The sequence below is a fragment of the Chlamydomonas reinhardtii genome, chromosome 6 (assembly GCF_000002595.2).
Source record: "Chlamydomonas reinhardtii strain CC-503 cw92 mt+ chromosome 6, whole genome shotgun sequence".
NCBI lineage: Eukaryota > Viridiplantae > Chlorophyta > Chlorophyceae > Chlamydomonadales > Chlamydomonadaceae > Chlamydomonas > Chlamydomonas reinhardtii.
The window spans coordinates 896,741-918,541 of NC_057009.1; the positions used below are offsets into that span (position 1 = coordinate 896,741).

The following is a 21,801-nucleotide window of genomic DNA, read 5'->3' on the forward strand; positions in this document are numbered from 1 at the left end:
GCATGCATGCCTTCATTTGTGGGCGTGTGCACGTGCCCGCTGCGTGGCAGCGTGTGTAGCACAAAGTGCCCCGGAGGCTGTGCGGCGCGCCTGCCCCGCCCCGCGGTGTCAAGCTACACTAGGTGGCATGCAAACACGGCACTCAGCCCGACATTACTAGCGGTGCCCTGACCACACGGTGGCCGGGCGCCCGGCAGCCCCTCCCGGCGCAGTGCCCATAGACGGGCCCAGCGCCTGTGTGGCGGCCCCACAAATGCCCCAACCTGCTTGGACTAGGCTTGTGACCATAGACGCATGCCCACAGCATACTGGCTGGGCAGGGCGCACATCGCTGGTCCGCGTGTGGGCATGTCGGCATGGTTGGCGGGTCCGCATCTCGGAATGAGTCGGCCTACCCCCACTTCAAGGTATCTTGTTTGTGGTCTTTTACATGAATGCATACGCTGATAGGGATATGGAGGAACCGACGCCAGGAAAGTGGCGACTTTTAGCCTGACCTTGCGTGGCTCGCGCGAGGGTCGGTCGCGCTAGAAAGGCGAAAACAATTCATTGCACCAGCCCCGAGGCCACTTGCCCCACACACAACAAAGATACATATTATATATGTAATATGAAATACTCGCACAGGCAAGCAGCCGCATGCCGCAGGTGTGCCACGCCGTGCCGTCGCCGGCCGCCCTCGCCGCGCCACCTCGGGGCCACCGGGGCCCGCCCGGCCCCTCCGCCGCGTGCACAGTCGGCGCCTGGGCTCCCAGCTAGCTTGCATGATGAGACCAGCAGCCGCCACTGCAGTCGCGCCCGGCAGGGCATAGCACGCAGGAGCCCAGGCCGCGGTGCTATGGTGGGGCCCTGAGCGCTGCCCAGCCAGGCGAGCGACGCTCTTGTGCCATAGACCGGCGCCCACAGGGGGCCGTAAGGCTATGTGACAAGGCTGTGACATACATCAGGGACAGGAGACAGCGAAAGGGGCGACATAAAGCCCGTATGATGTCCACACGTCCCTCTGTGCACCTCCCTCTCACCCTGCATCACCGCTGCCGCCGCTCGGCAAACCAGTCACGAGCCCCGGGGCGTGCGACCGGGCGCAGGCCGGCTGCCGGCGTCATAATACGGCAAACATATGTGACATGTCAGCTGCTATGCACAAGAGGGTCCAGGGCATGTGGTTGTGAGCGCGCCGGAGTGCATGCATGCCTTCATTTGTGGGCGTGTGCACGTGCCCGCTGCGTGGCAGCGTGTGTAGCACAAAGTGCCCCGGAGGCTGTGCGGCGCGCCTGCCCCGCCCCGCGGTGTCAAGCTACACTAGGTGGCATGCAAACACGGCACTCAGCCCGACATTACTAGCGGTGCCCTGACCACACGGTGGCCGGGCGCCCGGCAGCCCCTCCCGGCGCAGTGCCCATAGACGGGCCCAGCGCCTGTGTGGCGGCCCCACAAATGCCCCAACCTGCTTGGACTAGGCTTGTGACCATAGACGCATGCCCACAGCATACTGGCTGGGCAGGGCGCACATCGCTGGTCCGCGTGTGGGCATGTCGGCATGGTTGGCGGGTCCGCATCTCGGAATGAGTCGGCCTACCCCCACTTCAAGGTATCTTGTTTGTGGTCTTTTACATGAATGCATACGCTGATAGGGATATGGAGGAACCGACGCCAGGAAAGTGGCGACTTTTAGCCTGACCTTGCGTGGCTCGCGCGAGGGTCGGTCGCGCTAGAAAGGCGAAAACAATTCATTGCACCAGCCCCGAGGCCACTTGCCCCACACACAACAAAGATACATATTATATATGTAATATGAAATACTCGCACAGGCAAGCAGCCGCATGCCGCAGGTGTGCCACGCCGTGCCGTCGCCGGCCGCCCTCGCCGCGCCACCTCGGGGCCACCGGGGCCCGCCCGGCCCCTCCGCCGCGTGCACAGTCGGCGCCTGGGCTCCCAGCTAGCTTGCATGATGAGACCAGCAGCCGCCACTGCAGTCGCGCCCGGCAGGGCATAGCACGCAGGAGCCCAGGCCGCGGCGCCATGGTGGGGCCCTGAGCGCTGCCCAGCCAGGCGAGCGACGCTCTTGTGCCATAGACCGGCGCCCACAGGGGGCCGTAAGGCTATGTGACAAGGCTGTGACATACATCAGGGACAGGAGACAGCGAAAGGGGCGACATAAAGCCCGTATGATGTCCACACGTCCCTCTGTGCACCTCCCTCTCACCCTGCATCACCGCTGCCGCCGCTCGGCAAACCAGTCACGAGCCCCGGGGCGTGCGACCGGGCGCAGGCCGGCTGCCGGCGTCATAATACGGCAAACATATGTGACATGTCAGCTGCTATGCACAAGAGGGTCCAGGGCATGTGGTTGTGAGCGCGCCGGAGTGCATGCATGCCTTCATTTGTGGGCATGTGCACGTGCCCGCTGCGTGGCAGCGTGTGTAGCACAAAGTGCCCCGGAGGCTGTGCGGCGCGCCTGCCCCGCCCCGCGGTGTCAAGCTACACTAGGTGGCATGCAAACACGGCACTCAGCCCGACATTACTAGCGGTGCCCTGACCACACGGTGGCCGGGCGCCCGGCAGCCCCTCCCGGCGCAGTGCCCATAGACGGGCCCAGCGCCTGTGTGGCGGCCCCACAAATGCCCCAACCTGCTTGGACTAGGCTTGTGACCATAGACGCATGCCCACAGCATACTGGCTGGGCAGGGCGCACATCGCTGGTCCGCGTGTGGGCATGTCGGCATGGTTGGCGGGTCCGCATCTCGGAATGAGTCGGCCTACCCCCACTTCAAGGTATCTTGTTTGTGGTCTTTTACATGAATGCATACGCTGATAGGGATATGGAGGAACCGACGCCAGGAAAGTGGCGACTTTTAGCCTGACCTTGCGTGGCTCGCGCGAGGGTCGGTCGCGCTAGAAAGGCGAAAACAATTCATTGCACCAGCCCCGAGGCCACTTGCCCCACACACAACAAAGATACATATTATATATGTAATATGAAATACTCGCACAGGCAAGCAGCCGCATGCCGCAGGTGTGCCACGCCGTGCCGTCGCCGGCCGCCCTCGCCGCGCCACCTCGGGGCCACCGGGGCCCGCCCGGCCCCTCCGCCGCGTGCACAGTCGGCGCCTGGGCTCCCAGCTAGCTTGCATGATGAGACCAGCAGCCGCCACTGCAGTCGCGCCCGGCAGGGCATAGCACGCAGGAGCCCAGGCCGCGGCGCCATGGTGGGGCCCTGAGCGCTGCCCAGCCAGGCGAGCGACGCTCTTGTGCCATAGACCGGCGCCCACAGGGGGCCGTAAGGCTATGTGACAAGGCTGTGACATACATCAGGGACAGGAGACAGCGAAAGGGGCGACATAAAGCCCGTATGATGTCCACACGTCCCTCTGTGCACCTCCCTCTCACCCTGCATCACCGCTGCCGCCGCTCGGCAAACCAGTCACGAGCCCCGGGGCGTGCGACCGGGCGCAGGCCGGCTGCCGGCGTCATGATACGGCAAACATATGTGACATGTCAGCTGCTATGCACAAGAGGGTCCAGGGCATGTGGTTGTGAGCGCGCCGGAGTGCATGCATGCCTTCATTTGTGGGCGTGTGCACGTGCCCGCTGCGTGGCAGCGTGTGTAGCACAAAGTGCCCCGGAGGCTGTGCGGCGCGCCTGCCCCGCCCCGCGGTGTCAAGCTACACTAGGTGGCATGCAAACACGGCACTCAGCCCGACATTACTAGCGGTGCCCTGACCACACGGTGGCCGGGCGCCCGGCAGCCCCTCCCGGCGCAGTGCCCATAGACGGGCCCAGCGCCTGTGTGGCGGCCCCACAAATGCCCCAACCTGCTTGGACTAGGCTTGTGACCATAGGCGCATGTCCACAGCATACTGGCTGGGCAGGGCGCACATCGCTGGTCCGCGTGTGGGCATGTCGGCATGGTTGGCGGGTCCGCATCTCGGAAGGAGTCGGCCTACCCCCACTTCAAGGTATCTTGTTTGTGGTCTTTTACATGAATGCATACGCTGATAGGGATATGGAGGAACCGACGCCAGGAAAGTGGCGACTTTTAGCCTGACCTTGCGTGGCTCGCGCGAGGGTCGGTCGCGCTAGAAAGGCGAAAACAATTCATTGCACCAGCCCCGAGGCCACTTGCCCCACACACAACAAAGATACATATTATATATGTAATATGAAATACTCGCACAGGCAAGCAGCCGCATGCCGCAGGTGTGCCACGCCGTGCCGTCGCCGGCCGCCCTCGCCGCGCCACCTCGGGGCCACCGGGGCCCGCCCGGCCCCTCCGCCGCGTGCACAGTCGGCGCCTGGGCTCCCAGCTAGCTTGCATGATGAGACCAGCAGCCGCCACTGCAGTCGCGCCCGGCAGGGCATAGCACGCAGGAGCCCAGGCCGCGGCGCCATGGTGGGGCCCTGAGCGCTGCCCAGCCAGGCGAGCGACGCTCTTGTGCCATAGACCGGCGCCCACAGGGGGCCGTAAGGCTATGTGACAAGGCTGTGACATACATCAGGGACAGGAGACAGCGAAAGGGGCGACATAAAGCCCGTATGATGTCCACACGTCCCTCTGTGCACCTCCCTCTCACCCTGCATCACCGCTGCCGCCGCTCGGCAAACCAGTCACGAGCCCCGGGGCGTGCGACCGGGCGCAGGCCGGCTGCCGGCGTCATAATACGGCAAACATATGTGACATGTCAGCTGCTATGCACAAGAGGGTCCAGGGCATGTGGTTGTGAGCGCGCCGGAGTGCATGCATGCCTTCATTTGTGGGCGTGTGCACGTGCCCGCTGCGTGGCAGCGTGTGTAGCACAAAGTGCCCCGGAGGCTGTGCGGCGCGCCTGCCCCACCCCGCGGTGTCAAGCTACACTAGGTGGCATGCAAACACGGCACTCAGCCCGACATTACTAGCGGTGCCCTGACCACACGGTAGCCGGGCGCCCGGCAGCCCCTCCCGGCGCAGTGCCCATAGACGGGCCCAGCGCCTGTGTGGCGGCCCCACAAATGCCCCAACCTGCTTGGACTAGGCTTGTGACCATAGACGCATGCCCACAGCATACTGGCTGGGCAGGGCGCACATCGCTGGTCCGCGTGTGGGCATGTCGGCATGGTTGGCGGGTCCGCATCTCGGAATGAGTCGGCCTACCCCCACTTCAAGGTATCTTGTTTGTGGTCTTTTACATGAATGCATACGCTGATAGGGATATGGAGGAACCGACGCCAGGAAAGTGGCGACTTTTAGCCTGACCTTGCGTGGCTCGCGCGAGGGTCGGTCGCGCTAGAAAGGCGAAAACAATTCATTGCACCAGCCCCGAGGCCACTTGCCCCACACACAACAAAGATACATATTATATATGTAATATGAAATACTCGCACAGGCAAGCAGCCGCATGCCGCAGGTGTGCCACGCCGTGCCGTCGCCGGCCGCCCTCGCCGCGCCACCTCGGGGCCACCGGGGCCCGCCCGGCCCCTCCGCCGCGTGCACAGTCGGCGCCTGGGCTCCCAGCTAGCTTGCATGATGAGACCAGCAGCCGCCACTGCAGTCGCGCCCGGCAGGGCATAGCACGCAGGAGCCCAGGCCGCGGCGCCATGGTGGGGCCCTGAGCGCTGCCCAGCCAGGCGAGCGACGCTCTTGTGCCATAGACCGGCGCCCACAGGGGGCCGTAAGGCTATGTGACAAGGCTGTGACATACATCAGGGACAGGAGACAGCGAAAGGGGCGACATAAAGCCCGTATGATGTCCACACGTCCCTCTGTGCACCTCCCTCTCACCCTGCATCACCGCTGCCGCCGCTCGGCAAACCAGTCACGAGCCCCGGGGCGTGCGACCGGGCGCAGGCCGGCTGCCGGCGTCATGATACGGCAAACATATGTGACATGTCAGCTGCTATGCACAAGAGGGTCCAGGGCATGTGGTTGTGAGCGCGCCGGAGTGCATGCATGCCTTCATTTGTGGGCGTGTGCACGTGCCCGCTGCGTGGCAGCGTGTGTAGCACAAAGTGCCCCGGAGGCTGTGCGGCGCGCCTGCCCCGCCCCGCGGTGTCAAGCTACACTAGGTGGCATGCAAACACGGCACTCAGCCCGACATTACTAGCGGTGCCCTGACCACACGGTGGCCGGGCGCCCGGCAGCCCCTCCCGGCGCAGTGCCCATAGACGGGCCCAGCGCCTGTGTGGCGGCCCCACAAATGCCCCAACCTGCTTGGACTAGGCTTGTGACCATAGACGCATGCCCACAGCATACTAGCTGGGCAGGGCGCACATCGCTGGTCCGCGTGTGGGCATGTCGGCATGGTTGGCGGGTCCGCATCTCGGAATGAGTCGGCCTACCCCCACTTCAAGGTATCTTGTTTGTGGTCTTTTACATGAATGCATACGCTGATAGGGATATGGAGGAACCGACGCCAGGAAAGTGGCGACTTTTAGCCTGACCTTGCGTGGCTCGCGCGAGGGTCGGTCGCGCTAGAAAGGCGAAAACAATTCATTGCACCAGCCCCGAGGCCACTTGCCCCACACACAACAAAGATACATATTATATATGTAATATGAAATACTCGCACAGGCAAGCAGCCGCATGCCGCAGGTGTGCCACGCCGTGCCGTCGCCGGCCGCCCTCGCCGCGCCACCTCGGGGCCACCGGGGCCCGCCCGGCCCCTCCGCCGCGTGCACAGTCGGCGCCTGGGCTCCCAGCTAGCTTGCATGATGAGACCAGCAGCCGCCACTGCAGTCGCGCCCGGCAGGGCATAGCACGCAGGAGCCCAGGCCGCGGCGCCATGGTGGGGCCCTGAGCGCTGCCCAGCCAGGCGAGCGACGCTCTTGTGCCATAGACCGGCGCCCACAGGGGGCCGTAAGGCTATGTGACAAGGCTGTGACATACATCAGGGACAGGAGACAGCGAAAGGGGCGACATAAAGCCCGTATGATGTCCACACGTCCCTCTGTGCACCTCCCTCTCACCCTGCATCACCGCTGCCGCCGCTCGGCAAACCAGTCACGAGCCCCGGGGCGTGCGACCGGGCGCAGGCCGGCTGCCGGCGTCATAATACGGCAAACATATGTGACATGTCAGCTGCTATGCGCAAGAGGGTCCAGGGCATGTGGTTGTGAGCGCGCCGGAGTGCATGCATGCCTTCATTTGTGGGCGTGTGCACGTGCCCGCTGCGTGGCAGCGTGTGTAGCACAAAGTGCCCCGGAGGCTGTGCGGCGCGCCTGCCCCGCCCCGCGGTGTCCAGCTACACTAGATGGGCTTGTCGGCATGGTTGGCGGGTTTAATGATGAAAATGATGACATTGGCTGGTAGTAAGTAATAGATAGTACACCTTGTCCACAGTGCGGTTCATTAAGCACACCAGCCCGGGCATGACTCGGACACAGACACAACTACACAGTCCGCCTCCCCCATCACACCCATTCCTTGCATCATCGCCACCTCACATACCGTACTTTACTTGCACACGCACATCGCATTGGACACGCTTTCCTGCCATCGCATTTCTGCCATTGCAGACGCAGCCAGCACAAACCAACACGAGCAGACGTCCCTGGCCATCGCCGCCGCCGCCCCCTGCTCAGTACACGCCCAGCCACCGCTCCACGGGTTGGCGGCACAGCGGGCAGGGCGCGCCCACCGGCACCGCGCCGCAGCAGCCGCGGCACACGCAGCGGTGCACCGAGTCACCGTGCAGGAAGCCCACCTGCGCGTGCGGCACGACAGCGGCGGCAGTCAGGCGACTCCCGCAGTCTGGGCGTAGGCATGGTACAGGCCCGCAGGCAGAGCAGCTGAGCGCGCCGCCGCAGCTGCGCTATGGGGCACCGCGTTTCGGCACGCACGCCCCGGTACCGTATGTGCATGCGCGCCGCAAAGCCGACCGCAGCCGGCTGCCGCACACCCCCACACCCGCCTCACCTCCTTCGGCGCGCTGAGGCAGATGATGCATGTGTCGTCGCTGGCCGGCTCCGCAGGCGGCTGCGGCGGCGCAAGGGGCGGCGCGCTCGCCTCTTTTTCGCTCTTGGCGGCGGAGTGCGGAGACGGTGCTGACGTAGCTGCCGAAGCCGAAGCCGCACCAGCTTGTGCCGCCGCCGAAGCCGCACCAGCCGCTGTCGCTGACGCTGCTGCCTGTGCCGCTGCCTGTGCTGCTATGAGTGAGTTGACGGCCTCAATGTCCAGGTCAGCCAGCGGGTCGCTGCGGCGGTGTGGTGCAGGCGACGTCGCGGGGGCCGGCGAGGAGGAGGCAGCCGGCAGCGGCCTGGCCCCGTGGATGGGCCCCCCGGGGCCGTCATGCGATGCGGGCGATACAAAGTTGCCGTAGGGGCCGCTCTGGCCCCCGTTGCCATTCGCAGTGGCTGCCGCTGCTGCTGCTGCTGGTGTTGCCGCCTGCTGCGGAGTTGTCCCGGTCAGCGGCGTGTGCCCTCCAGAAGGGCGCGGCGGCGTGGTCTGCCACGGCGACGCCGAGTGCTGCTGTTGCTGCTGTGCCGGGTATAACGCATCCTGCGAGTGCCCCGATGTGGCGCTGATGGCGGAGGCCAGGCGCGCCGCAAACTCCTCGTCCGTCTCACCCTGAACAGGAGCAGCGGCCACAGCGGCGGCGGCAGTGCGGCACACGTGGGGTTCGCGGGTATATGAGCAGCTGATGGAGGCGAGAGCGTGTGACCGGCACGACCCTGGCTACCAAAGGAGATTCATCACAGAGACACAGTCCCAGCAGCGCACCAACACCAGCTCCAACCCCACCACCTACACCCATCGAACTACGGCTCCTCACCGGCAGTGCGGCCATGTGCTCGATGACCGGCAGCGCCCGCCGGTCCACATCGCCGAACTCGCCGCCGCCGTCTCTCCCTCTCCGGGGTGTGGAGGTGTTGGGCGTGCGGTGGCCGGCCGGTGTTGGCGGGCCCCCACTGCTGTTCATGTGCGCCGCCGCCGCTGCCGCCGGCACTGGGCCCTGGTAGCCGGGCGCCGGGCGTGAGGGCTGAGGAGGCAGCGACGGCGACTGGGCGTGCGGCAATGGCTGCTGCGGGTGCGGGTAGTGGTGCGGCAGGTACAGGGACAGCGGCGAGGCCATGATGCAGGGTCCTGCCGCGCCGTACGGGTACGGTGGCGGCGGAGCGGCGGCGGCGGCGGCGGCTGGAGACACGGGGTATGGCCCGGGTGGGCTGCCGTACCCGCCCGGCGCCGGGTAGTAGGGCGGGGGCTGCACCGGACTGGGCATCGGCGGAACCGCCGGGTAGTGCCCGCCGGGAGGCGACGCTGGGTGCTGTGGGGGAGGCGGTGGCGGCGGCGGCGGCGGTGGTGCCGGCGGTGCGGGCTGCGGGTAGTAGTAGGAGCCGGTGGGGCCCGCAGCTGCCAGCGGCCGCGGCGCCGGTGCAGCCGCAGGCCCTGCATTCCCACCCGACTGCGACACCGCTGCTGCCGCCGCGGCTGCCACCGCCGCCGCACCGGGGCCGCGGGCGGGCATGGACCCGGACGGCGCCGGCGGCAGCGGCGGCGGGTTGTTAATGAGCGCTATCAGGCGGCTGTAGGTGGCGGCGGCGGCGGGCGTGAGGTCGGCGGGGCGCAGTGCGGCGCAGTGGCCGCCCTCATACCGCGTCAGCAGGTCGCCCACCGGCTCGCCGTGGGACGTGTGCAGCCGCTGTGGAGGTGGTGTGGGGGGGAAGGAGGGCAAGCATGGTCGGCGAGAAGCGGGCAGCAGGCATGCGGGTGGGCGCAGCTTAGCTGGAGGAGTCCGGCCAGGCGGGAGGGAATCCATGGCGTGGCGTGGCGCTCGTGACGCGCCGATGCCTCTTCGCCCTCCGCCGCATTCTGATACACACAGGTCACGCCACGTCAGCCCCCAAACCCGCCCCTGGCGGCCCGGCCAGTCCGGCCCGCTCACCAGCGTTGCCTCGGTGCCGCCGGGCCCGTGCGTCGCCACCGCGGCGCCGTCCACCCACAGCCGGCACCTGGGGCTGATGCTGGTGGAGTCCTTGTACAGCCACAGGCAGCGCCGCGCCTTGCAGGCCGGGGGCGGCGGAGGCGCGCCCCCGGTCGAGCCGGCGGCCATGGAGGAGGCGCCGCCCAGGCTACTAGGGGCGGAGGAGGCGACGGAGGCGGTGCCGCTGGCGCCCTCTCCGGCTGCTGGGTGGTGGTAGGGGTAGTAGGGGAACAGCACCGCCCAGCGCTCCTTGTACTTGTGGGTCAGACCGCCCATGGAGCGGGTCTGCATCATGCCGCCGCGGGTAGGTCACGTAAGCCGTCATTTCGTCGTTGCAACAGGCGTTGACAATGTTGGGGGATGAAGAGCTACGAGAAGCACCCCGGCGCCAATGCTCGGCACCCAGACTCGGTACCACCACAGCCGGTCGCGCCGCTTGTACCGTATGTGCTTCTAACTGCACCGCCCCTGCTGCTATACTGCCTGTTCCCCCGCCACAATGGCCACCCACCTTGAACGCCACGACGCCCGTGAACTCGGCGCAGCGCTCCATGGCTCGGACCTGGACAACACCATGGCCCACAAAGTAGGGGTCAGTCCGAGGAAGACGGACTGGGCCGTGCCCACACACGGGACATCAGCCCCGCGGGACTGCCGCGCCAGCATTCCTTTCCAGACAGCACGACGCCAGTGCTGTCACAGCACTACAGTTGCTGTCGCCAACTGCTGCCCGCCTGCCTGCCTCCACCTCCGCCCGCTCACCACGCCCGCGTGCCCGCTCAGCACCGCCTCGTCCATGGCTGTGCGCCCCGCCGCGTTGGCCACGAAGGGATTGGCGCCGGCCGACAGCAGAATCTGCACAGCGCCCTCATGCCTGCACGGCGACGAATGAGGGCAGTGCCGCGGTGGGCGACACCAAGCCTGCACAGCCTTTCAAGCATCCGCCGCCGCCCTGCGGCTGCACGCCCGCCATCGGCAAGGCTGCTAAAAAGGAACGCCCCCTCCTCCCGCTTCCCGGCCGCCCTCCCGCACGCCCCGTGCCGCAGCCGTCTAAATCCGCCAGCCCCCCACCTGCGCGCCGCCGCCTCATGCAGCGCCCCCCCTGCCGCGTCCCGCTGCGGGTTGATGTAATGCACGTTGGCGCCCAGCGCCAGCAGCGCCTGCAGCAGCTGCGTGTGGTTCTTGGCCGCGCACACCAGTAGCGGCGTGCGGCCGGAGCGGTCGCGGTGCTCCAGCACTCGGGCGCGGGCCGCCGGGTCGCTGAGCCCGGCGGCGCCAAAGTCAGCCACCAGCGCCTGCAGGGGTGAGGTTGAGGGGCGGGTGAGGCGGAGGTCGTCCGGGCGACCGGCGGAGCCGTTGGGAGGGCGGCCTGCCTAGCCGGGGGTGTTGCGCTGACCGTGCGCCATTCGCGCGCAATGAAGCCGCCGACGCGCCGAATCACCTGAAATCCACAGTAGTCATTCTTTTGGGCACATATCAGGACCTTCTCAGGCAGCGAAGCCGAGGCTCCCATCTGTCAGCGAAATGCTGCAGCCACCGGTTACTGCGGCGCGATGTTAAGCGACAATCGCCGGTGTCCCAGCTCAAAGATCTCGATGCAAGTGCACGCAGACCCAACGCTTGGCCCAGCAATCCGCTAGAACGTGCCGCAGCTGCGGCCAGCTGCGTTATGGCCCTGTGCACACTCCAAGAGCGGTCGGCTGCATCGCTAGATTACAATAAGCTAAGTTGTCAATCGATGGAGTTTGTAACAAGCTTTATTCATCTTGGTCTTCCGGAGCGAAGAAATTGCAAAGCGGTTGTGTCGTTTCCGGGCGGCGCGCGCCTGGTCACATGAAAATATGAGCAAACGCAGCCTTACTATGCAGAAAATGTATATCCGGTATCAGACAGGGGCAGGAGAAGCACGGTTCCGTAAGGACTGGCCGGATGAGCCCATGTCAGCGGGGACCTCGGAATTGTGGTATTGCGTAGCAATCGCTTACGGCGAAATCTATCACACATATTGAGCTGGACGTTGGGCCCAGTGGACGCAAGCCTGAGAGTGTTGCTTCACTTCGTCCACTGCGAAAATGCTTGCGTGCTCAACTCAGCATCCAGCATCGCGCTTGCGGTGCCCCAAGGGCACTCGCCGCGCGGTCGTGGTCTCTGCGGGCCCGAACCAAGCGACCGCACGCAACTCGGTTGTGACACGCCGTGCCACAGTCCTGGGTGGCCTTGCAACGCTGTTTCTGGGCCTCCCTCGGAACAGCGTTGCCAGTCCGGTCGAGGCGCCTGAGGTAAGAGGCGATGGCCGTGCAAGCATTGCAAAGGCGCCAACCCGGGAGGTTTTGGCGCGAGCGCGTCTGGGTGGGCAACACAGACGTGGAGGCTAGACACATGCTCTTGCTGATGCTTGTAGATCTGGTTGGGTCGGAACGGAGCTGGTTCAGAAGTGGAAGACTTTCGATTCCGACGCACCCTTCCGAGTTTGTGCCCTTCACGATGCCCTCACGCAGGCTACTACGGCCTCGCCGCCCTCTAATGCGCCCGTTAAGGATGTGAAGCAGCCTGCTGGGCCTTCAAGCGGCTCGTCGGGCGCTCCGCTTGGAACCATTGGTGCAATTGCTGCCAGCGGTGTTGCTGCGTTCTTCGGCCTGCAGCTGAACCAGCAGGTGTGTGAAAATCTCCATATGCACACCGGCGACATCCCAAGTAGCGCTACGCGGGGTATGCGGGCTGTTGGGCCGTGGCCTCAGGCGTGGACTGCAGCCCCTCAGCGTTCCTCAGCGCCTGACACCCACAAGCACTTGCCTCCCGTCTTGCTCTCCAATGGCATGCACGTTTCTGTTGTATGCCTGACACGCTGTGCCCCTGGCACGCTCCGCTGAGCCCACCAGCCTCCGACGCCCCCGGTCCCGCCCCCCTTCGGGTGCACCCCGTTTCCCGCTCCCATCCACAGAAGCAGGAGGCTGCCACCGCTCAGTCCAAGGTAGCGGGCGCAGAGGCGGCTCGCGACAAGCTGAACGCGCAGGTGGCCACGCTGACGGCGCAGCTGGGCGCGGAGCAGGAGGCAGCGCGCGCGGCGGCAGGCAAGGCGCGGAAGGAGGTGGCGGCCAAGGTGCGCGGCGGGGGAGGAGGGGCGGGCGCCAGCACATCGGGGCTTGCAGCATGGGGAGGAGCCGCTGGCTGAGACATGACACCGTGCAACGGCGGAGCGGGCACATGATTTGCTGGAGGGAGAGCATGTCGTTGGAGCCGCACTGTTGAGCTTGCGCCTGCCCGCCCATGGCCACAACCGCCACCTAACCCCGCCTCAACCTGCACGCCACCCACCCACCCAACCGCAACGCACCCGCACCCGCACCAGGATGAGGAGCTGTCGCGGCGCCAGGCCGACCTGTCCCGCGCCACCCAGGAGGCGCGCGCCGCCGAGTCCCGCGCCAACGCCGCCGCGGCGCAGCTGGCCGCGGCGGAGGGCAAGCTGCGTGACGCCCGCGCCGAGCTGGACGTGCTGAGCGCCGCGGCCAAGGAGGCGGGCGACAAGGCCGCCGCCGCCACCACACGCGCGCAGCAGCTGTCCATGGCGCTGGCTCGCGAGAAGGCGGAGGCGGAGAAGGCGCTGGGCGAGGCGCGGGCCAAGGCGGCTGCGGCGGTGAAGGCGCAGGCGGCGGCGGAGGAGGCGGGCATGCGGGCGCGCACGGAGCTGGGCAAGGCGCGCAGCCGGGCCACCCGCCTGGAGGTGCGCGGGGTGCAGCACAGGGCGGGGCGGGGCGGGGAGGGGCGGGGAGGAGAGGAGAGAAGGGATCGGCTCGAGGGGAGGCCGCATGGGTGGGAGGCAGGTGAAAATGGAACTGGTGGGTTGGCTAGTGGTGAGGACAGGGCGGGGTAAACGAGGGCGTAACTTGCAGGTGGGCACGGTAAAGATGCATTGCTTCAGGGCCTCAGGGCATACATACTACAGTAGTTGTGGTCTCGGGCGAGCGGGTACGGCTGCTTCATCCCAGCAGCCGTGGTGCGGTGCCCCCTCCAAACACTCGCCTCCTGAGCACTCACCCGGTCCCCCGCCGCCGCAGTCCGAGCTGGCGGAGCGCACCGCCGCGCTGTCGGCTCTGGAGGCGTCCGCCGCCGCCGCCGCCGCACAGGCCGAGGCTCTGCGCGAGCAGCTGGGCGCCGCGGACGGCCGCCTGGCCTCAGCCAACAGCCGCGTGGCCGGCCTGGAGGCGGAGGCGGCGGCGGCGCGGGCGGAGCGCGGCCGCCTGGCGGAGGCGCTGGCGGCGGAGGAGCGCCGCGTCAAGGAGCAGCAGGTGGGGGTGATCCTGGGTGCGGGGCCCGAAAGGGGGGTGGGAGGGAGCGAGGGGCAGGGAGGAAAGGCATATTGAGAGGCCGTGAGCGCTGAAAATGCGCAGGATGTCCACGGTGGTAGTCTACCTCACCTTAGTAACTGCCATGCGTGGCTGCTGTCTCCCTAGGCGGCTGCCGAGGCGGCTGCCCGCGACACCGCGGCGCTCATGGAGCGGGCTGCGGCCCTGGAGGAGGAGCTCAGCCGCACCACCGAGCTGATGCACGCAGCCAAGGTGGGGCCGGGGGCAGCAGCAGCTGGGGGCAGCTGGGGGTACGGCGGGTGGGGGGGGTTAAGCTGTCCGCGAGGGACAGAGTGCGGGCGGCGGCGCGGCGTGGGTCGGGGTGGGGCAGGGCGCGGCAGCTAACGAGGAAATGACTTGCAACGGGCTTCATCATAGTGCCACTGCTGAAGGGAAGGCTTGAAGGGGATGCCTGGGCAATAGCGAACAGTTGCACCAGAGCATTGACGTTATGGGTCAGTAATAGCGCTCGGACATGAGCCGAGCTGAGCAAGCCCCGGTGCCGTATGCGTGTGTCGCTCATGCCTCCCCAGGCCGACCTGCACGCCGAGTCGGCTGCCTCCAAGGCGCTGCAGGCCCAGGTGGAGGCGCTGCAGGACAAGGTGGCGGCGGGCGCCACCCGGCTGGCGGCGGCGGAGAAGGCGGCGGCGGCGGCGGACATGCGCGGCACCGAGCTCAGCCAGCAGGTGGGCGGGTAGTGGGTGCGGACGGGGGCAGGCAGTAGGTGGGGGGGGGGGCAGGCGGGGGCGCAGTGGCGCACGTCGACGTGGGGAGCAGCGCTGTGGTCTGTGCGGGGCCTGTGTTGTCGTGCTCGAGTGCGTGTGTGCCGCCATGTCGTGGCCACTTGGCTGGGCGCTGAGCTGTCGGCCCGCCGGCCGGCCTGCTGCCGCCTTGCAGGTGACTGACCTGCAGTCGGAGCTGGAGGCCACCCTGGCCAAGCTGCAGGCCGCGGAGGTGAGGCAGGGGGCGGAGGGAGGGCGGGAGAGGGGAGAGGGGGCACTGGTGTTTGAAAGGCGGCTGGGGACGGAGGTGGCTGGGGATGGAGGCGGACGTGCGGCGTCGCGCAGAGCGAGTGGGAATAAGGCTGATAACGCCAGTCGCCTGCCGAGTGTACCTTATGCCTGGACGCGCGCGACGCGCCGCGCTTGCAGGGTGCTCGCGCCGCTGCGGCTGCCGCCGCCACGGACGCCAACGACCGGGCTGAGGACATGGGCCGCCAGATGGACCGCCTGGCCGAGCACCTGGACAAGAACGAGGTGGGCGGGGGGGGGGGGCGGGTGTGTGTATGTGGCGTGGGGACGAGGCACGGGAGGCTGATGGAAAGAGGGAGGCAGGTGGGATAAAGGGAGGGAGGGAGGGAGGGGTAGTGCATTCGGGGATGGGGGCAGGGCGGGCATGCGAGGGAGCAAGGCGGGGGGCAGAAGGCGGGTCTCAGTTCAGGGGCCTGGCTCCACGCTTGATGGGAGAGCTCCGAACAGGGCCGCGGATGGACGGGGCCCAGTCGGTGAGCCTCGCTGCATCTCGGCGCACCCCCAGCAGACGGGGGCCTTACTCCCCTCCCATTCCTCATGTCCCGTGTCCACACCGCCATCATGTGACTGGCTCGCCCCATCCCACAGGCGGAGCTGGAGACGGAGCGCTCCACCCGCCACGAGCTGCGCCGCGAGCTGGACGAGCTGTCGGAGGCGCACGCCAAGCTGGAGGCCACGGCGCGCGCGCTCAAGGGCAGCCAGGAGGCGGCGGCGCGGCAGCTGGTGGACAGCCAGGGGCAGCTGCGGGAGGCGGAGAGCCGCGCGGACAAGCAGCGCGAGAAGGCGCAGCACTACAAGCAGGTGGGAGGGGTGGGCGGGCGCGGGGGTGCAGGGTGTTGAGGAGGGGCGTCGTCGGTACCGTACGGGCCAGCAGGGTGCTGTAGGGTGATGAGGATTGCAGGAGGTTTTGGAAGGATACCGTTGTCAGGTTCATCATCTGGAGTCACAACACTATACACTGACGATGCTGCCTCCACCTCACACGCCTCCGGCCAACCTCCCGGGCCTACCTGCGTGCCGCCGCAGGAGGCTGAGCGGGCCGCCTCGGAGCTGGCCGCCCTGCGCACTGAGCTGGACGCCGCCCGGGCCGCGTCCAAGGCGGCAGACTCCAAGGTGCGTGTGTTGGTGTGCCCCAGTGATGCGGTGGGGCGCCTTGGACGACCCGGGGCGCTGCAGGGGGCACCAGCATGGCGTGAGCTGAAGAAGGTGCTGCCCGGCTGCTGACAAGCGGGTCCCACTCGCGCACGGCCCTGCGGGCCGGTCGTGTCCCCAGCCCAATACCTTTCCTATAGCATCTTATATCACATATAAGGTCATTAGAGTAACCCGGGGGCATTGAATCGAGCCGGGGCCGACCTCGAACATCTAAATGTCGCGTTCGCCAGGACACGCCATACCAGGCCAGACAGTAGCCTAACTACACCTATGCATATATCTGTGTTGACGGCAATCGATAAAGCCCGAAAACAACGCCTATGTAGGATGTTGGCTTCGGTCAATTTCGCGACTTGAGCCTCGACGAGCACGTTTTAGCCTGCTGTCAAGCGCTATTGCTCCAACAGATTGCATGTAACATATACATTAAGTGGCGGAGTCTGTATCCCGCTCTGCATTTTTCTCGGGGCGACGTCTCCTGGCCTCCTCGGCGTGCGGGTTTGGCTGGGGAAACGCACCCCCCGGACGGCACGCGGTGAAACCCCCCTGATAGATTGTCCTTCAAGCATCAGCAAGCCATAGCTTCCTTGAAGGACAATCTACCAAGGGGTTTTGGTGCCATCCCGTGGGCGCCTCCCTGGGGACACGCTTTTTCCTGGAGTGGGACCCGCTTGGCTGCTGAGCGCCGGCGATGAAGGGTAGCCCAAGCTATAGCTGCTGGATCCCGGCCCCTGCCCTGGCTGGCCTGCCGTGTGCCGCCCCTCCACCCGCCTGACGCCCCTGCCACCCGCCCTCTCCCCCCTCCCGCAGGTGGCTGAGCTGAGCGGCATGCTGGCGGGCTGGGAGGCGCGCGGCAAGGAGCTGGACACCAAGGTCAAGGTGGGCGGCGAGGCAGGGGCGGGAAAGGGGGCGTTAGTGGCGTGTAAGGATCAGGTGGGGACCGAGGAACAGCTCAGGCATTAGAGCAGGACAAGTTGCCACTGGGCGCTCGTGTTGGCACGTGGATTGGCGGTTATGACCGGGGGGCTGACTGGGTTGACCGATCGGACTACAGACTCTTAGGGTTGGCAGTAGAGTTACAAGTGTATGTTGGGACGTTTTGGTCAAGCAGCTTACCCCAATCGCACAGCACATTGTAGAGCATTTATAAGCGGTGGTCAGCGGTCCGCTTACCCCTCCCTCCTCCCCCCTCCCTCCCTCCCGGCCTCGCTCCAGGCGGCTGAGAACCGCGAGGCCGAGCTGGTGCGTGTGGCGGACACCTCCAAGACGGCGCTCACAAAGCTGGAGCAGAACGCCACCACCATCCGCCGCGAGGTAGGTGCTGACTGCACCGGGCGCGGGGTGCGGGTTGGGGCAATGCGGGGTGCGGGCGGCGCCTGGTTGGGGTAGGGGAAGTGAATGGCGAGGGTGACGGGGCGCGCACACGAATGCTGACCTTCTCTGTGAACACATGTGCACCTGTGAACACATGTGCACCGCTCGGTGATGGCTGAATGCGCCCTTTCACCTCGCCACTGCAACCCGTTACCTCGCAATTAATAATACGGTTTGCTGATGCATGCGCACCACGCCCACTCTGCTGCAGATGGCCGAGTCGGAGATGCGCGGTGTGGCGATGCGGCAGGAGGTGGCCGAGCTCAAGGAGCAGCTGGACTCCGCCAAGGTGGGGCGGGGGGAGGTTGTAGATATCAGCCCGAACTAAACCGAACCCGTGGGGGGAGTGGGCCCCAAGTCCAAATGGATAGCGAAAGGGTCGGTACATGGGGCGTTTTCACCAGCCCCATGTGGGCAGGGTGGAGGCACAGACTGACATGAGCGGCGCCCCCCCCCGCTTTGCCATCGCGGCCTTGCTCTGCCGCCCGCGCGCCTCCCTGCAGGCCGAGCTGCAGGCCGCCAAGGCCGCCTCGGGCGCCGGCAGCCAGCAGCTGCAGCAGCAGGTCACCCACCTGCAGGTCAGGGGCAGGGAGGGGAGGGGAGGGGCAGGGAGGGGAGGGGAGGGCAAAGGGATGCGGAGCGAGCCGGTCGGGACTGTGTGCGGGGCGTGTGCCAGCGAGGGACGCGGTGGAGCGCAGGGGGCAGGACAATGGTGGCAACGCCGCACTATGGTGGTTGCTTGAAAGCGGGTGCAACCCGGTCGCAGGACACGCACATACCCACGACCTAATGCCGCTCGTCCCATTTTCGCCTTGCAAGCGCAGAACGAGCTGTCGGCCGCCCAGGCCGCGGCGGCTCAGGCCGAGGAGCTGCGGCAGCAGGTGGCGGCGCGCGACCGGCAGGTGGCGGAGCTGCAGCGCGCGCTCAAGCAGGCCGCCGCCGCCGCCAACGCCAACGGCGGCGCGCAGGGCGAGCTGGAGTTCAACATCCCCGCCGCCGCCGCCTCGGCCTCCTCCGGGCCGGCCCCGGCGGGCTCCAAGGGCGACGCGCCCAAGCGCGCCCGCGCCACCACCGCCAAGAGCGCCTCGCGGCCCGCACCCGTGATGAAGGCGGAGCCGGAGGCAGCGCCCGCCGCCGCCGCCGCCCCCGCGGCCGCGGCTGAGGCGGAGGCGCCCAAGCCGCGCCGCCGCGCCACGGCCAAGAGCGCCGGCCGCCCCGCGCCCGTCGCGCGCATGACGGTCGTGGAGGCTGCCGCTGCGGCGGCGGCTGCCGCCAGCGCTGCGCCGGCCGCTGGTGCTCACGTCGCTGCGGCGGCGCCGGCGCCCTCCGTGGAGCCCAAGGCGCCCAAGCGGCAACGCCGGTCCACCAAAACCGCCAAGCCGGCGGCGGACTCGACGCAGCAGCAGGCGTAAGCAGTGGCTGGCAAACCAGGCCAGCGGATGTACTTGGGCATTGGCAGGAGCGACGTGAGTTTACGCGAAGGCTGCAAGCCTAAAATAAAGGCTCTTGTGGTGTTATGTCTTGCTTTAGATGTGTCATCGGCGTAGGTGGCTGAAGTCGTGGTCGATTGGTCAATTAGACTCGCCACCGACGCTAAGCGCCCATCAACACGAGTAGCAAAGCTCCACTGGAGTAACATTTGGGTGGACATTACGGATGGCACCAAAGGCTCGTACTCTTGAGCAGGCTTCCACACCGGAGCCCGCCGGGTACTGGCTCAACAGGCAGAGCTTAACGAACCCTGCCAGTAGCCGGAGCTCTTTCAGTTTTGGCCTCCTCAGCTTTAGTGTTTTGCAGGATGTCGAGTCGAGGTGCGCAAGCTCCGCCTAATGTGTGGGACTCACTTGTACATGTTGTATGGGTGTAAGGGTGCGGGGCGCGGGTAACTACGCGTGCGGCTGGGCATATGACGTGAGCGCACGTTGTTGTTGGTGTGCTCGGCAGCTCAACAACAAGGCTGGGTTTAGCGGCTGGCGTAGCCGCATGCGCGGACTGGGAGTGGAATGCTGTGACGAGACGAAGCCCAAACGGCGGATTGATGGTGTAGGGACTGATACGGTGGCACGCGAGGCCGGCGATGGAGCCGCATCGACCAAAAAGCGTGTGGCCTTGGCCGGACTGCGTTGAGTGGGGATTCTATGGATTCTATGGTGTCCACAAGGAAATAGGGTCACGCGTACACGTGGTAGGACATGAAGCATGGTTGCGTGTACCAGCGCCAGTGAGACGCTGCAGGGAGGCCTGTAACCGCTTTTATTTGACTCCCGAGACGGAGCGGGCCCGTCACTGCCCTGAGGACCGCTGCCTTACGGCATGCCCACGTGCACACGTTGTAGCTGTGGCTTGCACCAACCACCGGTACATGGAGGGCGCATGCCAGCCCCAGCCTGTCTTAGACTCTAAATTACTTCATCAATCGCAGCCTTGCCGGAGCGCCCCTTGGCATCTTGGACTAGAGTCATGGAAGCAGCCTGCTATCCGGTTCCATGGACACGGCATCTACGAAGACCAGGATCCTTTGCAGCTCCAGATGGCTTTGAGGGTTAGGCAGCGGCCGTTCCTTGCGGGTGCGGGCGCGACCTCGGCCTAGGAGTTACCGTTACATCTGGTGCTAACTGCTGATGCCACTGCCCAGACCACAGGCCAGGCCATCGCTACCGGGAGAACACACTACGGTAATGCACTGATTCGCAGTGTCTCCTTAACAGCATACTCATATCAGCGATCCACAGCAGCAACCGCCCGCGACCAGGAGCAGCCGAGCAGGAGCAATGCAAACAACGCAGGTGCAGCTAGTATACTGTGTGCCCCTGTGTTGCAGGACCCAGAGACCCGCACTCTACCGGCAAATTGCATCGTTGCGAATTGTTTGCCATCTGCTGGGGTTTGGGAATCAGCTGCACCCTACGGGACTTCACCAACCTGCCTTACCACTGTCCCATCGCACACCCGCACTCTACCAGCAGTTAGCACGTGAAGCTCCCACCCCCGACTACTCCGATAGGGCGGGCAAGCAATAGAGCGGGCAAGCGCTTCAAACCTGCACTTCTTGCCATCCTTCCTTCGTCTTCCGCTGCACTCCTGTCACTGCCTCAATAAATGCTTGGGCTGTCGCTGTGCCCAGTGCCGCGCAGCTCCACGTCAGGCACGTACACGAACGGTTGGCCCGCAACAGCCGGCGTCGGCACGAAGCGGCCGGCCCGGGCTGCGCCCGCTTCCCTCGTCCCCGTCTTTCCTCCAGCTCCCGCCTCCTCCTCCTCCACCTCCTCCTCCTCCCCTTCGAAAACGATGTATTGCGCCGCGTCTGCGCCGGTTGGCACCGACACCACCTCTGCCTCCACCACCACGCCGGCCTCCCCCCATGCCCCGCCTGCCGCCCCCCATCTCCCGCCCGCCGCCGCCGCCGCCTCGCCGCTCTGGTCCTCCTGGTCCAAGTACACCACGGAGCCGTCGGCCGACTCCACCTCCAGCACCACACCGTCAACGTAAGTGATGACTTGGCGGATGGGCCCGGCCCCGCGCCCTGGCTGGCAACACGCGCAGGTGGGGCCGTGAGGCATTGCTGCCTGCGGCTCCACGCCTCCCTGCCCCGCCGCAGCCTCGGCTCCAGTGTTCGATACCCCTAGCGTGTTCCAACTCTGCGGCTGTTGCTCTGGTGCAGGTTGGGCAGCGTCGGAGGAGCCGGCCCCACTGGCGCGCATGCGGGCCCGTGGTGCAGCCCGACTGCTGCACGCGTGACTTGCAGCAGCCCAGGTTGCGCTAGCATCGGCACAAGCATGTTTGGCCTGAGCCCCATAAAGCGTGGCGGCTGGCCGGCAGCGCAGGGGCAAGGCAGGGCTGAGAGAAAACTGTCGCGGACCCGTCGTGCCGTGCAGGCCGGTCGTGGGTGGCATCGTGGCGCTTTACGTAGCGTGTTATTTCGATATTTGCTTTTGATGCACTTCGTAGGCATACCACGCTCACCTGGCCCCGCTTTGGCTTCTTACGCAATCCCATCATTTT

The 21,801-nt window shown here is 66.3% G+C and overlaps 3 protein-coding genes across 4 annotated transcripts; 1 reads left to right on the plus strand and 2 right to left on the minus strand.

The window, feature by feature from the left end:
* Positions 1–1,594: 1,594 nt before the first annotated feature.
* Positions 1,595–11,770, minus strand: CHLRE_06g255050v5 (uncharacterized protein). 2 transcript variants are annotated; one of them, XM_043062683.1, is made up of 9 exons: positions 11,338–11,770; positions 10,968–11,191; positions 10,659–10,770; positions 10,408–10,458; positions 9,858–10,181; positions 8,748–9,614; positions 7,892–8,542; positions 6,863–7,679; positions 1,595–2,407 (listed from the first exon to the last, which is right to left on the minus strand). In XM_043062683.1, the coding sequence occupies exons 1-8, from the start codon at positions 11,407–11,409 to the stop codon at positions 7,554–7,556; spliced, it is 2,427 nt and encodes an 808-aa protein (XP_042923388.1). In that variant the 5' UTR covers positions 11,410–11,770; the 3' UTR covers positions 1,595–2,407; positions 6,863–7,553. The 2 variants fall into 2 exon arrangements, with proteins under 2 accessions (XP_042923388.1, XP_042923389.1); XM_043062682.1 differs by having other exon boundaries at positions 6,800–7,679.
* A 105-nt stretch (positions 11,771–11,875) lies between these two features.
* On the plus strand, positions 11,876–20,058 carry CHLRE_06g255100v5 (uncharacterized protein). The gene is made up of 16 exons (XM_043062684.1): positions 11,876–12,175; positions 12,395–12,550; positions 12,838–12,996; positions 13,246–13,617; positions 13,952–14,182; positions 14,348–14,452; positions 14,773–14,925; positions 15,137–15,193; positions 15,391–15,495; positions 15,859–16,071; positions 16,297–16,383; positions 17,236–17,304; positions 17,641–17,739; positions 18,011–18,088; positions 18,303–18,377; positions 18,624–20,058. The coding sequence occupies exons 1-16, from the start codon at positions 11,969–11,971 to the stop codon at positions 19,209–19,211; spliced, it is 2,754 nt and encodes a 917-aa protein (XP_042923390.1). The 5' UTR covers positions 11,876–11,968; the 3' UTR covers positions 19,212–20,058.
* A 328-nt stretch (positions 20,059–20,386) lies between these two features.
* On the minus strand, positions 20,387–21,718 carry CHLRE_06g255150v5 (uncharacterized protein). The gene has a single exon (XM_043062685.1). The coding sequence runs from the start codon at positions 21,498–21,500 to the stop codon at positions 20,892–20,894; it is 609 nt and encodes a 202-aa protein (XP_042923391.1). The 5' UTR covers positions 21,501–21,718; the 3' UTR covers positions 20,387–20,891.
* Positions 21,719–21,801: the final 83 nt, after the last annotated feature.